General features: G+C 39.7%; 1 protein-coding gene across 2 annotated transcripts in view; it reads left to right on the top strand.

Moving 5' to 3' along the window:
• The window catches only part of CHN2 (chimerin 2), a 204,407-nt gene that overhangs the window by 162,171 nt on the left and 24,076 nt on the right, over positions 1-18,160 (top strand). For both annotated transcript variants that reach the window (XM_045008140.1, XM_045008141.1), the window contains 2 exons: positions 4,409-4,486; positions 16,344-16,428. In XM_045008140.1, the coding sequence (XP_044864075.1) occupies positions 4,409-4,486; positions 16,344-16,428 (163 nt within the window). The remainder of the gene's footprint in view (positions 1-4,408; positions 4,487-16,343; positions 16,429-18,160) is intronic.

The raw sequence follows: 18,160 nt of genomic DNA, 5'->3' as shown, positions 1-18,160 counted from the left end.
TTCCCTGGGCTCCTTTGTGACTGGTGGCTTATTAACAATTCACTTGGAATGCTGTTGCATCCATGCTTCTTTTGAGATGGCTGCTCTGAGTGTCACAGGCAGAACTCTTTAAGGAGGAAATTAGAAAAAAAAAGTCAATGCAGTTTGCAAGATTAACACAGTGTGTGTCATCTCCACATTGTCTTTTTGACTCAGGCAGAATGTACCATTCTGTGTACTGTGGAGCATATCACACCAGTGAGGAAACAGGCAGCACTTTGTTTTTTAAGGGCTCAGTTGTGGATTTGCCACAATACCTGGGCATGGAGCAAGAAGTGGTTGTGCTGCCCCAGGAGCGGCCCAGAAAAACAGATTGTGACTCAGAGAGGCATGATCTGCCTTCTGGTTCATCTCTTCCTCCAAGGCCTGCACCAGCCTTATAGCTGAACCAAAATATACCCCTCAGCAGATTAGGGGGTGGTGCCAGGGCTCTCCCACTTACCCACCCCTGCTTGTCCATCCCATCAACTTGCATGGGGGCTGTAGAGGGAGATGCAGCAGACCCATGGGGGCTGTTCTCCCTCCCATGCATCTACCCACAGTATGGCTATCTGGTGCAGGGGGACAGCAAGGCATTTTTTGCTCCTTTATTCCCCTGCACAGGCATGCAGGATGAGCCACAGCCTGGCCTTTACTTTTAGCAACTCTTGAGAGCTGCACACACAGCTAAAATTGAATTTATGCAACAACAACAACAAACTGAAGATTTTTCTATAAATATTTATTCTTTCTTAACCCCCAAGTCCTTTTGTTAGCAAACAAAGTTAGTCATGTTTTGTGGAGGATTCAATTCAAATCATTCAATAATCTCATTCTAAAAAGACATGCTGAAAATGCTGCCACAGCTAAACAATGCTTTCCCTTCCCTTACTATCTAATTCTGGTTTAGTGATATTTACTGTACTGTAAATGCCCAACTTACTGTACAATGCACATGGCTTACTGAGCGACTAAGCAGCTAAAATCCTACATTTCATGGAGATCCCCTGATCCTCTCTACATCTTACATTTGGTTTTCGATTGTTATCAATGTAAATATTTTGTTAAAACTAGCAACATATTTTCAGCCATCAGGAGCCTCCATGTTAGCCAGAGGTATGTTAGCCTTAGCAAGAAATATTCTTTAAGTTAGTTGACACAATGTCCTGTACAATAGATCTTTTAAAAAGAAAGGGAGGGGGGGAATGAATAAAATGAATTGCTTTTGAACTCTTGGACTGCATTGGGGCATGGGGAAGGAACGGAGCATCAAGGTTCATTACTTTGAGAACAGTTCAACTTGTTTGATTTTGCTGCTATTTGTCCTTTAAACAGGGGGGAGGGGGAAATTTGTGTCTCATAGTATTGTGCCCTGAATCACATCAGTTTTCAGCATCCTTTGTTAGATATTGAATCTAGTGTGGCTTCATATGATCAAGCCTGTTAAGAGAATGCATTTACTGTGCACCTGCCTGTTATACATCCTGTGTTTGTAGTGAATCCTATTAAACAAATACTTGACAAAGGCATCAGCATGGTGATAAAGCAACCTAGTGGATGAATACGATTTCAAATACAATAAACAACAAATACTGATCTGCCCTAGACATACACATGAACTGGGTTATCTTGGTTCTCCTTCTTTAAGTCAATTAGTTTAAACAATCCTATGAGAAATGCCCGTATTTCCATTAGGTACTATGTCTGTCCTTAAGATGACATGTAATATTTTAAAAGTAATGTTTTCTAATATGTAGATATTTTAAGATATACACTATATCATCATAATCCTGTAGTTTGAGTGTCACATCCACAATGTTATGTAAAAATATAGCTTATATAATGGGATTTTTATCAGTCCAGTGGCATCAATGCAAATGCTAAAGTATTATGAGGAAGCTGACCTCTCTGACCTTGATTCAGTCATGCTGGATATCAGAGAGGAACTATTTCATGTTTACGTTGAGGGTTCATAGCTACGTAAGTGTTTTAAAAAAAAATGTCCAAAGTTAGTTACTGGATTACGATTTTCTCTGTCAATGTAACACATAAATTTAAACTTATTTGAAGCTGAAGTGCTGAAATATAACATGCTGATGTTTAGGACAAAAGCCTTAAAGTGATGTGTTGATGCCCTAAGCTTTCTTTCCTAAGGGCCTTATCCTGCTCCCATTGAAATCTATCCCTCTGAGGAGATCACTGTTATCCTCATTGAATGGGAGCAAGAACAGATCTTAAATGAGTGTTAACATGATTCCCTGAAGTAGATGCTGAAGATATTTGGGACAGGTATAACATTCCTCTGGATCTAAGCCCCTAATGTCTGCTGGGGCTAGATACATGCATCAAATTGTACGTCCTGTCCTAAAACACTAAATGTCTGATTAAGAGCCAATCCACTGGAGAAGATTTTTTGGGGCTCAAAGCTCTGATTTCTGATCTGGCAGTGAACAGGATGTATTAATTGAAGGATGCACAGAATAGCACCAGACAACACCTCAGGGCTGAGCAATGTCAATGCAGCATGTTTAGAACTCCCTGCTGATCAGTTAACAGTGCCACTCAGTTGTGCTTTCAGTTGGAAAAGAGGGTGAGAGTGGCAACTGCTTATTTAGCAAGAGGAGCCTCTGTGGAAACAGTAACTAACTACCAAGGCTTCTAAATCTGATAGGGGAGAGAAAGAGAGAGAGAGTTTATGCTGCCAATTACGTGGAAAAGAAAGGGAAGAGGAGTACATTCAGGACAGAAACAACTACGTCATGTCACATTTGAAAAGCTGATTTTGCAGGTTACAGAACTTGTTAAATGCCCTAAGTAGGGCACTATATGAAATTACACAGCCTGATCTTACTGATGGTTGGCCATCTGTCCCTGCGGGCTTTCATACCAGGAGAGCATAATTTTTACTGAGAGCATGTAAACTATGTGGTGGTATTGTTTTAAGTCAGTAAATTAGATGAACCCCCTAGGATGTCTAAGGGATTGGGATGTGGGTAGAGCCAAAGGAAGAAACGACTTCACAAATTAACAAAAGTTAAGTCTGTTTAGATCATTTAATTTGCTTTTGTCTTTGGGCATATAGGCAGAAACAAAGGGTGGCAGGGCTATTACTGGTCAGTTTCAGAAGCAACTCTCCCGGTAATATTGTCCACCCCTGTAGTATCTTCCCTCTGAGCATGTCAAGCACATTACAGACACTAGAGAATGAAGCCTCACAATATCCCTGTGAGGTGGGTAACTATTATCCTCATTGTACTGATAGAGAAACAAAAATGAAAAGATTGTGACCTGCCCAAGGTCATTCAGAAGGCTGTGGCAGAGATGGGATTAGATTCCCTGTACTGGGCTTTAACCACGTTATCCTTTCTCCCAAACATATATACTACAGAAACTAGAGTGGGGGAACAGCTGGACTGGTGCCACTTAGGCCCCAGACCTGCCATCCGATCTGTGCAGGATGCACCCCTTGCATCTCTGCAGAGCTCCATTGTCTTCCATGGGCCTCTGCACGGGCTAAGGGTCTCCCCGTGTGATCAGATTGAATGGCTGGGGGCTTAGTTTCCAAATTTTACTGAATGTGATCTAATTGCTCACTGCTAAGTGGACCCCAACAAAATGCATGTCACAGAAATGCTATTAATCTTTGGAGTGCTACTGGGTTTTTCACTTGCACAGGATATGAAAAAGAAGAGATTTTAGCCCTGCAAGATTAAACAATCATCAGGGTTTAAAGGGTTTAATCCATTGGTGTTCAGACCAGAATGGCTCATAAGTCTCCAGGTCTGAGTGTAATTGGATGCAGCATCAGAGCCTTTTTTTTTTTTTTCAAACATGCTACCAACTAGAAGTGATCTTTCCTCTGAAATTTGTTGTGGCATGAGGCCGTAAAGCTGTCTCCCTGCCTGTATTTCTTCAGTGTCTCGCTGGATACCATTGCTGCGGGGGAGGGGGAGTTTTGTTCAGTACATGAATTCTGACTATTGTTTCAGGCACACGTCTGCCTTAAGAAATAGCACAAAACAGGCCGTTACTTATTCAGATGCAGAAGCTCCTTCCATCACACAAGACAGCCCATTCAAGTCACATGCCAGAGGTCTCTGCAGAATGGGCTGCAGCTGCTTCAAATCTGCTGTCTAACATTAGAAGCAGTTGGACAAACCTGAGTACAGTAAGCCTCCCAGCCTCAGAGGAAGACAGGGAAAAGATCTGGGATCCAAGCACTATGTTCTCTGAGGATCTGTGGCTTGAAAATGAGAAAAATTGTGCTGTTGTTCACAAGTCTAAGCGGGGAAGGAAACGTCAAGAGCTGCTGGCAGTGGCATTGGGGGTGAAGGCAGGAGTAAAGGGGGCACTATTATGGCAACCTCTGAAACTCTTTGCCTATTCACAGATCACCTCTTTGGTCAGAAGAGCAGCTTTAACTCAAAACGACAACCATTTCAACTATGAAAAAGCACACAATTTTAAGGTAAGAACAGCTTTGGAATGCTTCTGGTTTAAAGATTTGGTTTTTTCCCTGTGTAAAGTTTTGCACTGAGATTATATATTTCCTTGTAACTCTTTATGCCACATCCAAGAGGAGTATTTCAGAAAGTAGTTTTCTTCCTGTGTTAAGATCCATTGGTTGTATAATTCTTAACACATGCTGACAGGGCTATTTAATGTGAGTAACAATCTCTCTCTCAGAGCACAAGCAAAGTCAAGAACCTACTGGATCCTGCCAAATTACAGATTGATATTTGAGCTCCTTAGACCCAGATGTATTTTATTTGTTTCATGGAAATGATACTTCAGATTGGTCATCTTAATCTTAAAATGTGTCAGTTTTGATAATAAAAATCTCACTTCTGAAAATCTAGATTTTTATAGTGGGGTGTAAGTGCCATTTTAACAATACACATTTGTGCTATTTCTGTTTGCACAAAGTTATGAAAGCCCCAGTACCTACTAACAATAAAACAAAGTGCTGTGGTGGTATTGTCTGATATCTTTTGTTCATGCACCGTATGCCAAGGAAATGCTCTTGGAGCTATTGGATATAGGCTTGTGCTTGCTTGTCAAACTAAAACGCATAGCTATACAAACTCAGGGATGCTTAAACAGATTGTCTTGTTGCTGGCTTATAGATCCAAAATCAGATTCTTTTTTCAATCACAGCATCTGGAATGCTGTGTGCGCTGGGGAAGAGACTCAGTCTTTGAAACTAAGCTCCCAGTCATCTTGCTCTAACATCTTTTGCCAGAAGGACTGAGTTAGTTCCAGAGTGTGCCAATCCCCAGTTATCATGGTCAGAGCTGTCAAAAAGTGGTTTGCTGGTAATTGGGAGTGGATACAAAGTGTCTGAGGGGAATGAAAAGGAGATAAACAAGAGAAGAGACATGCATTATACTCCCTTAATTCCTCTATTTTCTTAATGCTCCCTGGGGATGATAATCTAGATCATTGTCAGAATAATTTGACTCATTATCAGAAATAGTATTTTATCATGCTGACTTCTGGCCTTTTAATAAAAGGGAAATTAATGTTAATTAAAATTATTTAGCAAGTATGCTTTTCTCTTTGTTCATCTATTATGCGTCTCCCTTAAGAAATTCAATGTCTGTGCTGTGGTTGGAATTCATCAATAATTCAGTATTCATGAGTAAAACTTTATATTCAACATTTATACTCCTTGCCATTCCCCCTCCTTAACCCAGCACCCACATAAAAGTCAATATTTATCTCTCTGCTAAATACTGAAAGAAATAGGAGAAATATTCTATCCTTTTTTCTTGATTAAAGAATCTTTTATGCTTTCTGGTTTTAGCCTCATTATCATTTAAATATGAAAACTGTTTTAGGTTAACTAGAAATATTTTCTCATGACTGGGACTTTTTTCCACTTTGACCTATACATTCTTTCCTTTCCTCTTCAAAATTCCCCTTGTTTTGGCTTTGATTTATAACTGGAAATGTGCCCAGCAACACTGGTTTTGCACAATCTAGCTGTTATACATCTTTTATTACTTTCTGTTTGAAAAGAGTCAAGTTTAGCTGGTAAATCACATTATTTTAAAATATTTAAATGCGTTGCTTGAAAACAAATTTTAGATAATTATTTTAACCTATAAACAAAATATTAGGGCTGTCAAGCAATTAAAAAAATATTGTGATTAATTGTGCTGTTAATAATAGAATAACATTTATTTAAATATTTTTTATGTTTTCTACATTTTCAAATATATTGATTTCAATTACAACACAGAATACAAAGTGTACAGTGCTCACTTTATATCTATTTTTTATTACAAATATTCACACTGTAAAAAACAAAAGAAATCATATTTTTCAATTCACCTAATACAAGTATTATACTGCAATCTCTTTATTATGAAAGTTGAACTTACAAATGTAGAATTATGTACAAAAAAACTGCATTAAAAAATAAAACAATGTATAACTTTAGAGCCTACAAGTCCTCTGAGTCTTACTTCAGACAAACAAGTTTGGTTACAATTTGCAGGAGATGGTGCTGCCCATTTCTGGTTTACAATGTCACCTGAAAGTGAGAACAGGCGTTAGCATGGCACTGTTGTAGCTGGCGTCACAAAACATTTACGTGCCACACGTGTTAAAGATTAAGATGTCCCTTCATGCTTCAACCACCATTGCAGAGGACATAGGCACCAACTTTCTCTGGCGCGGGCAGGTGCTCCCGGTCCTGCCCTGACTCCACCCTTTCCCTGCCCCTGCCCCACCCCCATTCCAATCCCTTCCCCAAAGTCCCTGCCTGAACTCCACCCCCTCCCTGCCCCATTGAACCCCTTCCCCAAATCCCCACCCCAGCCCCGCCTCTTCCCCGATCACACCGCCTTCCCCCTCCTCCCCGCTCCCTCCCAGCCGCGTGAACAGCTGTTTCGCGGTACAAGCGCTAGGAGCTAGGGGGAAGAAGCGGGCACGCAGCATGCTCAGGGGAGGAGGCGGAGGTGAGCTGGGCCAGGGCGCAGGTGGGGAGCTGCTGGTGGGTGCTGAGCACCCACCAATTTTTCCCCACGGAGTCAGCACCTATGCCAGAGGACATGAGTCCATGCTGATGATGTGTTCTGCTTGATAATGATCCAAAGCAGAACAGACCGACGCATACTCATTTTCATCAGATGCCACCAGCAGAACATTGATTTTGGTTTTTGGTGGTTTGGGTTCTGTAATTTCCATATCTGAGTGTTGCTCTTTTAAGACTTTTGAAAGCATGCTCCACACCTTGTCCCTCTCAGATTTTGGATGGCTCTTCAGATTCTTAAACCTTGGGTTGGGTGCTGTAGCTATCTTTAGAAATCTCACATTGGTACCTTCTTTGTGTTTTGTCAAATCTGTTATGAAAGGGTTCTTAAAACAAACATGTGCTGGGTCATCATCCAAGACTGCTATAACATGAAATATATGGCAGAATGCAGGTAAAACCGAACAGGAGACATACAATCCTCCCCCAAGGAGTTCAGTCACAAATTTAATTAATGCATTTTTTTTTAATGAGCATCATCAGCATGGAAGCATATCCTCTGGAATGGTGGCTGGCACATGAAGGGGTATACGAATGTTTAACATATCTGGGACGTAAATACCTTGCAAGACCGGCTACAAAAGTACCCTATAAATGCCTGTTCTCACTTTCAGGTGAGATTGTAAATAAGAAGCCGGCACCAGTATTTCCCATAAATGTAAACAAACCTGTTTATCTTAGCGATCAGCTGAACAAGAAGTAGGACTGAGTGGACTTGTAGGCTCTAAAGTTTTACATTTTTTTCCAGGGCTGCCCAGAAGGGGGGCAAGTGGGGTAATTTGCCCCGAGCCCCGCAGGGGCCCTCATGAGAGTTTTTCGGGGGCCCTGAAGCGGGGTCCTTCACTCGCTCCGGGTCTTCAGCGGCAATTCAGCAGCGGGGGTTCCTTCCGCTCTGGGACCCGCCACCAAAGTGCCCCGAAGACCTGCGGTGGGGTGTCCTTCCGCCCCAGGACCCACCGCCGAAGTTCCGGGTCTTCGGCGGCAGTTCGTGGCAGGAGCCCCCCGCCACCAAAGACCCCAGGCCCCTGAATCCTCTGGGTGGCCCTGTTGTTTTCTGAGTGCAGTTATGTAACAAAAATAATCTACATTTGTAAGTTACGGTTTCACAAAAAAGAGATTGCACTACAGTACTTGTATGAGGTGACTTGAAAAATACAATTTATTTTATCATTTTTACAGTGCAAATATTTGTAATAAAAATAATAATATAAAGTGAGCACTGTACACTTTGTATTCTGTGTTGTAACAGAAATCAATATATTTGAAAATGTAGAAAACATACAAAAATATTTAATAAATTTCAATTGGTATTCTATTATATAATAGTGCAATTAATCATGATTAATTTTTAAATCTCAATTAATTTTTTGAGTTAATTGCGTGAATTAACTGCAATTAATCAACAGCCCTACAAAATATGAATTTTAGGAAAGAAACATTTTTAAAATAAAATGTAACCTAGAAAGCTAGGTCACTCTGAAGTGTTACGTTTACTTAACAACACAAATATTACTCACCACTCAAAAATCTACAGTCTTCTATAGGATGATACTAAGATGCACATAGTGGCTAAAAAAATTGTGAACAATGTGCTAATAGTGGAATATTTAAATTAAACAGTCAACCACTTTAAGTTTTCAATCTATTGACACATTCATAAAAAAGTTTAGTAATACAAAAAAGAGAAAATTGTTGAAGGGTTTTTGAAGCTTAAGTTGTCATAGACATGTACACAATACTAATATGGGACTGTGGAACCTAAGTAAAATATAATGGGCTATTTCATAGAGATGCAAAGAGGTGTTTTGCCCTTTTTTATTTTACTGAACGCTTAAAATGTATTGTACTATATATTTTGCTGTATATGGACAGGGATTTCATGACAGAGTCCCTCAGAATGTTTGGCATGTGTTATTGTCAATAAATGCACACTAAAAAAATCTTTACCTTGGCACATTTAAACCTCTTGGGATGATGAGTCTTTAAAAAAAAAAGGCTACATATTTGGTATAGCGGATTAGAAATATTGTGTAACAAAGTAAAACTGGCAGAAAGGGAACAAGCGAAAAAAGGAGATGGGTACAAAATTCAGAGCCAGATCTAGACCACATTGTGCTCTTTTAAAAAGGCACGCCTGAGACACTGATATGGATCCATCTTTTCTGATTTTGACTCTTCATCTCCCAAAGTTCAAGGTGTTCAAGCCAAATAATTAACTAAAAGGATCTAGGATGTGTTTTGCATGTTTAATACCGATGTTGAATTTTAAATCGCTATATGAGTTGGTATAAAAGTTACAGCCTGTTGTGCACTTTGTATTTGAATAATATTGTGAGGAAGGTCATGCCAGATGCTAGTGGATATATGTATATGTATAGTGGTGGAGGGAGTGGAAAAGCGCAAAACCAGACTTTCTGTCTTTGCCCCATCAAAGTAACTGCACGAGCAAGGGGACCACTCCTTCTTAGTGGCTTCGGAGAGGCACAATTGACCCTGCACAGGCTGGGGAAAAATTAGAACCAAGACCCTGCCCTCCTACTCATAGGCCAGCAAAACTGGCCTGCTGTGGGGAGCTCGCTGCACTATACAGAAGGATGGTTTAGCATGCACATCCTTCCTTTGCTCCCTGCAGCTCCTCAAGGGATCGCAGGCACAATCTCTTCCAGAACTTGCCTTGGAGCAGTGCACCTTTGTAATGCCAGTGTGGAGCAGTGTAAAAAGCAGACAATCTAACCCTGTGTTAGGGCAAACTGTTGAAGTCCTTCCCATGACCATTCTTTTTGGTCCTAAACTATGACAGCAAACATCCTCTATTTTTTGGAAATGGCTGAACAGTTTACATTGTATCAGACTAGTGTTCAGAAACTGAAATTAAAAATGGAGTAGATTCATTAGCTGGCACATCTGGGAGTGGAGAGGACTTGTATATCAATAAAGAAAGTAAGTCCTTGAGGCCAGGTCTTGATGGACAAAAAGGTGCTTTCTTCAATTGTATTAGCTCATTTGAGTTAGTTTAACGTAACTAGAAAGTTCCCTTAACTCTCATTAAGGTCTTGATCCTGCAAACACTCATACAAGTGGTTAACTTCACTACCTTGAGTAGTCCCATGAACTTCAACAGCACTACTCATGGTAGTAAAGTGAAGCAGGTACGTAAATATTTGCAGAATCGAAGTCTAAGGGCAAGGCTACACTGGAGTTGGAGGTGTAACTTCCAATTTGGGTAGACATACGGATGCTAGTTTTGATCAAGCTAGCATGTTAAAAATTGAAGTGTCTCTGCAGCAGCATGAATGGCAGGAGTGCAATCCTACCCTGAAACCTGGGTACTTATTTGAGCAACTAGCCCATCTTGCTGCCCATATCACCATGGCTATGCTGCTATATTTAGCACACTAGCTCGTTCAAAGCTAGTGCACCTATGTCTACGCAAGCTGGAAATTATACCTCCAGCTCCACTATAGACATAATCTAAAGACACAGGCTAGCACCTTTTAAAATGTTTCCGCTCCTTGTGATATAGACTCAGGAGGGAGTTAACTCAATTGAGCTAACATAACTGAAGAAAACATACTTTTTATCCATTGAGACCAGGGGCGGCTCTAGACATTTCACCGCCCCAAGCAGGGCGGCACGCCGCGGGGGGCGCTCTGCCGGTCGCAGGTCCCACGGCTCCGGTGGACCTCCCGCAGGCGTGCCTGCGGAGGGTCCGCTGGTCCCGCGGCTCCACCGGACCCTCCACAGGCACGCCAGCGGGAGGTCCACCAGAGCCGCCTGCTGCCCTCCCGGCGACCGGCAGAGCGCCCCCCGCGGCATGCCGCCCCAAGCACGCGCTTGGCGTACTGGGGTCTGGAGCCGCCCCTGATTGAGACATGGCCTGAGCTAGTCAAGTCACAGCAAATGGGGAATGGCATATATTCTAGAGTTACCTTTTACAAAACAGATCTCACTTTTTATAATAGAAATTAACAAAGGACCAGATTCTGCCCTCACTTATTATTACACTACACAGTCCTCTGCATTTCCCATTACCACAGATTTCAAGTGGTATCGTGCCCGATTCTACATTGATAGTAATGTTTGTTGAACCCTGTGCCAGCACAGAGTCCCAGGACCATCAATGGGGACCAAAGGAGATGCCTCGAGACAACAGCATGCAGTTTATTGTTGTATCAGGGCCCAATGCAGGACAGAATTTGGCCCATTATTATTGTAGAACTTTAGAAGTGACCTCAGTGTTCATTGCAACATATAAAATTTAGTGAGCAGTAAGGGTTTTAATTATGGCATGTAGACTCAATGTTTTTTTAATAAGTCTTTTTTTTTAATTACACCTTTGTGAGAAGTGGCATTTTCATTGTCCCAAAACAAAACTGTTAATGGATTCAATTCTGTTCCCACTGAAGCCAATGGGAGTTCTGCCATTGATTTCAAAGGGATTCAGTTCAGGCCCCAGAGCTGAGGTAAAGTGTTCCTGCTTTCAACTGAAAGTCTGAAAATCTCTTCTTCTCTTTTGATACGAAAGGAAAAAAGCCTCAAAACCAGGTTAGATAACCAAAAAATTATCTGAAAGCAGCTCTGCATATTTCATATGAAGAGCACACATGTCTGCCCAAGGCAGTTCTTCATTTGCTGCTGTAGTATTGTTTTATTAATGGATTCACTCAGTGGCCTTGGTGAAATCACTTAACTTTTCTGCCTTATTTTCCTCATCTGTGAAATAGAGAGAATACCTACCTCACAGTGATATTGCAACTATTAATGGCTGTGTAAAGCATTGTACACATGCAGATTCTCAGAGAAAGATGGAAGGGACATTAAAGAGACAGTATGGAAGCAATGGTAGTAGAGAGGTGAAAGTAAAGGAAACAGAGAAGAGCATCACTAATGAAGACAAAATGTAATATGTGTGTGTGTGTGAGAGAGAGATTAATATGAAGAAGAAACTCCTTTTCAGTGAAAGAACTGGAGAGAAAGAAAAACACAAAGAAAGGAGATATAAATATGGAAAATGAAAGGAGATGGCATGGAGATGAATAGAGTGAGTCAGACAGTGGGAGAAGGGAAAAGAAGAAACTAAAGAAGGGAATAAGCAGGAAAACACATTTTTAGACTAACATTTTATTGAACTATCTCACAGACAACTCATATCTCTGGACCGTAAGTTTGGAGCAAAGGGATGGGATTTTGAGCACTTATGCAATATTAATACTATTGAGTCCCCTGCATTCTACAGCTAAATAGTGGTGGGAAAAGACAAGAAAAAAGTTTACCAGAATGTACATCAGACCCCTTCATTATTGGGGTGAGTAGGGGATATTGACCCCGAAACCTCAGCTAACATCGAGAATTGACCCTTACTGTTTCTTTTTAAAGGTTGGGAGTCTGCAAGGACACCAGCACAAGCAGCTCAACACTAACTCAACAGTCCAAAAATCTGAAAGGGGGCGGGGGGACTCAGAAAGTTATCTTGATAACTTCAAGAAGCCTATGCCCAATTCAGTAGATAGTGGTGTGATCATAGGGACACGGGTACAAGACCAAAAATATCATCCTATCTCAAAATACTATGACTGCCTCGGAACCCTTGCACAGTATAAAATAACTCCGGGATCAGTTCTGCAGTCGTTTCTCAGGCAAAACTCTCATTTACTGTGACCTTTACTTTCAGCATCAGCCTTAAGAGTCAGTCTGAGCTGAAGTGTTATTTTTAAAAATACAGACCCTTCTTTTTTATTGACATTGAAAGTAATGGTCAGCCAAACTGCAGACACAGTTCAGATATGTATCTTCAATTACATTAATGCTTATCCAAACTTCCTGAAATTTCATCTAGAAATCTCAAAAGACCACGCTTTTTACTTGTGAGATAGCAGTGTTTCTCTGTTTCTGCTGGACCAGAAATGCTGCAAGACCAGCCTTTCTCATGTAATTTCAGCCAAAACATGGAGATATGAAAGTAACATTAAATAAATAAATTTAACTGAAATTTTGGGGCATCAAAATCAATGGTAGATGAGGGTGCTCAGCAACTCTCGCTGAAAATAATAATGACCATTTCCCATTTGTGCAAGAAAAGACCAGGATATAATCAGCTACCAACTTCTAAATACTCTACAGCAGGGGTAGGCAACCTATGGCACGCATGCCGAAGGCGGCACACAGGCTGATTTTCAGTGGCACTCACACTGCCCGGGTCCTGGCCACCGGTCTGGGGGCTCTGGATTTTAATTTAATTTTAAAGGAAGCTTCTTAAACATTTTAAAAACCTTATTTACTTTACATACAACAATAGTTTAGTTATATATTATAGACTTATAGAAAGAGACCTTCTAACACCGTTAAAATGTATTACTGGCACGCAAAATCTTAAATTAGAGTGAATAAATGAAGACTCGGCACACCACTTCTGAAAGGTTGCCGACCCCTGCTCTACAGTGTGATCAGTTAAATGATACTTTTATGTGAAGTGAACAAGCAGGCCTTAAATAGCCTAGAAACTGTGGTGCAGTTTTAATAATGCTGAACAACCTTTTACAATCATCTTTCATAGAAGATTAGCTTTTGTAACACTTTGTGAAGCAAGAGATACGAGACTCTAAAGATTAGCGATATCCCTCAGACAATTTCACGCTCATAGTTAAATGTAAGTGCAGACCCACACATTATAGTTACATATCTAAGATTGGTAGCACTGCAGTTATAGATAATTGTGTCTGCAATTTTGTACCCACAACATTATGTTGGAGGCCACATTTTAAAATTTAAGCCTAAAACTCCAAGGACAAGATTCTCAGCTGATGTAAATCAGTGTCAGTGAAGCTATGCTATTTGCACCAGCTGGGGATCTAGCTTTACATGCATGTTAGCTGATCTCTGTAAGACAACCTTTGAATTGAGCAAGAAGCGATAGAAACACACACATATCAGCAAGGCTTACTACAAATAAGTGTTTCCCATTTGTATATGTTTTAGTGAGAGCTAATACATTTCAGAAGTGTAATTTGAGTTGGTCAAATGTTCCAGTTTAAGCATTTTAGTACCAAAAGAGATGGAAAAATTAGCATTGCTTTAAGCTAAATAGCAATTGCTTTACAACTGCAATTAGTTACATAATTATTGACTACATGGATAATTAGGAGTAATTTGTTGTCAAGCTATGCTAAGTGAAAATGTAGTTTTTAATCATCAAGCTAGAAAGATAGTAAGATATTTAAAAATACTTCATTTTGCCAAGGAAGCAATGTTGTTATCAATTAATACAAACTCGTTTCAGAAAAAAGTAAAGTGAAACAGGAAAATGGGGGAAGCATTAGTTTGGTTTATTAATTAATACATGTTTTCCAAGACAAATGGATGGAAATATTTGAATATGTTTGTAGCTGTTCATAGAATATCAGGGTTGGAAGGGACCTCAGGGGTCATCTATCCAACCCCCTGCTCAAAGCAGGACCAATTCTCAACTAAATCAAGTTCTGTTACCACTGAACTTGAGAGCAAATGGTGCAATACCATTGAAGCCTTTAGTTACACAAGGTATTGATTTTAGGGTGACCAGAGAGCGAATGTGAAAAATCGGGATGTGGGTGGGGGGTAATAGGAGCCTATATAAGAAAAAGACCCAAAAATCAGGACTGTCCCTATAAAATTGGGTCACCCTGATTGATTTGGCCAAGACAGTTAGTAAAATCTATAACGTATGTTGTATTTTTGTGCAATTTTGTTTGGTATTATTTTCAGACAGAGAGCTCTGATTTCATAACAACATGACAAATCTTTGAATTGCATGAGCTGTGATTTCTTGATGCAATACACTAATGCAAAATGCAATAATGCTGTAGACATAGCAAGGCCATGATATTAGTAAGCTGTCTGCTTGATTGAAAATTGTGTATCGTTTATTTGGAAAAGGGCAATAACTGCACTTTCCCCAACTAAATATACTTTATTAAAAATTAAAATAAGAAACTTTTTCCCCAGCCAGTAGTGACCTTTCAGCAAAGTACCCAGGGGATTTAAAAAAAAAAAGGAAAGGATTAGTCAACAGAGAGGAAGCATTGGCAGTCTCAGTGTGCACAGTTTATATTTTGTTAAATAAAGTCTCTGGGCAGATCTAGCCCATGCTGTGTACATTTACACAGGACTATACTTGACTATTTACCATGCTGCTCAATGAAAATTAAGTGCACGCTCTCCCAGACCAATTGCAAAGGGCTCGAAAGGTGCCAGTGTTAATTTTGCACTAGATAGCCATATTTTAAATGATCCCCCATTATAGATTTTTTAAAATGCTGTTGGTGAAGCAAGTGTTTTGTGCAAAAGGCAGCTGAGGAAACTGTGTTCTGTCTGCTCTTTTCATGTCATTTTCCCCTTATTGTACTGATGTGGGGTTTGTAGTAAAATGAGACTATTAGTTATTCAGGTGGTTTGGTAGGGGGAGTAGTTTGCCTATGTCTGTAATTGATTCAGACATGCAAAAACAGATGATTGCCCAACTTTTGCCTAGAATGTCTACACAAATTGTTAATTACTCCTTTTGATTCCCTTGGCTTTAACTTTATTTTTTTTTTAATGGTGCAAATGCCCACATGATGGAGCCATGCCATAATCCTATTGTACTAATACCTATGCGATATTCAAAATATTAGAACTTTGAAGCTGCATGGGGGGGTGTCAAATTTTGTCCTCAGTACCCTAGTCAAGTCCCCCTGAAATCAATAACCATTGTGAAAGCATATTGGAAAGCAGAATTTGGCCACAGCATGACAGCAGAGAGAATTCAGTGGAAGAAAATATCTCCCTCTCTTTCCAATGGTCTTTTGCAGAGTGGGTGAATCTCTGAAGCTTTCTGATTTTATTTTAGCTAGTCCAGTAAAAAGAATCACCTCAACTCCTTGGATTATTTGTTTTATTTTTGTCCATTTTGATAGTGGACTAAACCCAGTTACCACTTCTGCATCTGCACTGAACTCAATGTAGGTATAGAATCATAGTGACACAAAAGAAACACATCAACTGGCAAAAAAAATGTTTTAAAAGTAATTTGTTTCTATGCCATACAGTATCCAGTTCTGTGTTATGATAGGCCTATTGTGAGATAAGAGAACATAAAGATCAAAGCACATTTATTTTCCCAGGATTTATTTCATACAGACTTTGGAAAGAAGTGTGTACTGTATGGTGAAGACTTACTCCTACTGAGTCCTTTGTTGTTTATCTCTTTTACTTGTTCCAGCTGTCAAACCATCTGCCTCCTGATGACCCCATTTTTTTTATTGTATTACAGGTCTACACATTCCGAGGTCCACACTGGTGTGAATACTGTGCCAATTTCATGTGGGGGCTCATCGCTCAGGGAGTCAGGTGTTCAGGTAGCTTTACACATTTAATTTATCTTGGTTCTTCCTTCTGAAAAATAAAAGGGTAAGCTCCGGGAGGGAGGAATGGGGGACAGTTTCATAAAATGTAACAAGAAATTGCTATCTAATTAGTCCAAAGGCTGAATTTGCTGTAGTTTAGCCCTTTTCAAGAAGTGCTGAGCTCTAGGTACACATTTTAAGAATAACAATAAGGAATGGGAGTTGCACAGAAATCAGGATCCAGTCCCAGTGTTAGCAAGGGAGAATAAGGGGGGAGAGGGAGGGAGATCTTTCCACCTTTCATATCTGAAGAAAAGAGAAACTAGCAGCACCAGGGTTTTTTTGTTTGTTTGTTTGTTTTTTACTTATCCTGATTGTTTCTGAACTCCTGTAGGGCCTTACAAGAATATGTAAACACATTGGGAAGAAGATGGTGCTATATTTTCCTTTGGAAAACTTGATTTTTTTTTTCCTAAACAAAGGACATAGAAATATTGTCCTGTTTATTTTTCCTGCTTAGTTGGCTTAGAAGTGGAGGCATTTCTCCATGGACATCTTTATAACACTACGTTGGCAATGTGTATGCCCCAGTATTTTGGTTTACGTTTTTCATCAGCATCTTGTAAATCATCTTCCTTATGGTAGTGTCAGGTTTTGTTTTATATGTTTGTACATCTTAAGAAACAAGATCTGAAGATGGCACAAAGCCAGCCTCAGCTAGACTTCATAATTCCTCTTTTTGCCACTCACTCTTGAAAAATGTCCTCCTCTGGGAAAAGATGATCACCTTTGACCAATAAAAATACCATATGTTGCTACAAACCTCAAAATATCCTACCCTGCGGAAAAGAAAAAAATGTTACCCTCATTTACAAAATAATTAATTTCCTGGTTTTTCTTTTTCTTTAACCTTTTTTTTCATTTGTTTGCTACATTTCTGCAATAAACCAAGAACCATTACTCCATTATTTTGTTTGATGCAGGAATGGAAATTTTTTTTGATGCATCACATGCAAATTTTGGTAACTACATTCTGCTAACCGAAATTCTCCTTCCACTTTCAGTTGAAGATAGCGCTCCCTCTCACTTCCTGTCCTAACCTTATGGGTGTTACAGTTACAGTGCACTAATTAACAGCAGCCACTTGCAACCCCACATCAGACTGAATCTGAGGGATGGGTAAAGTGACACCACATAAAATTTGTATAGCAATTTGAGGGTCCTTTAAGATAAAAGTTGATTTATAAATTTAAGGTATCAATACATGCATGGCCCACTTATTGTACTTAACTACTTCATCTCCTTACCTACAGATGGGTCAGAGGCAAGACAAAGAGTATAAAAATGAAATAAAAAAAGGAAAATTAATAACCATTTACTGATCAGGCTATTTAATCCTCAGTGTAAATGGGTAAAAATTGACCATGTGAATCTAATGAATATTGTTGGATTTGTTCCCCTAATTTAAAATATGTAACCTATGAAAAGGCTTATTTATTTAGTATGAAGCTTAACACTTTCCCGCATTAAATTACCAACATTTAACTCTAAGTAGACAAACAAGTTTTTTCTTAACCTCACATGAAATGTTTTGCAAGAACATTGAAAACAATAAAGGGAGTATCCTAAATGCAGCTGGCCAGATTTACTTAGATTTCACTGAACAATAATCCATTATGCAGTAATTTCTGTCTGAAGAGACCAAATAAACTAAACTGATTCCATTAAACTTATAGAAGGTTTG

This window comes from Mauremys mutica, chromosome 2 (genome assembly GCF_020497125.1).
Source record: "Mauremys mutica isolate MM-2020 ecotype Southern chromosome 2, ASM2049712v1, whole genome shotgun sequence".
Taxonomy (NCBI): Eukaryota; Metazoa; Chordata; order Testudines; family Geoemydidae; genus Mauremys; species Mauremys mutica.
This window is presented reverse-complemented; position numbering and strand designations above follow the sequence as displayed.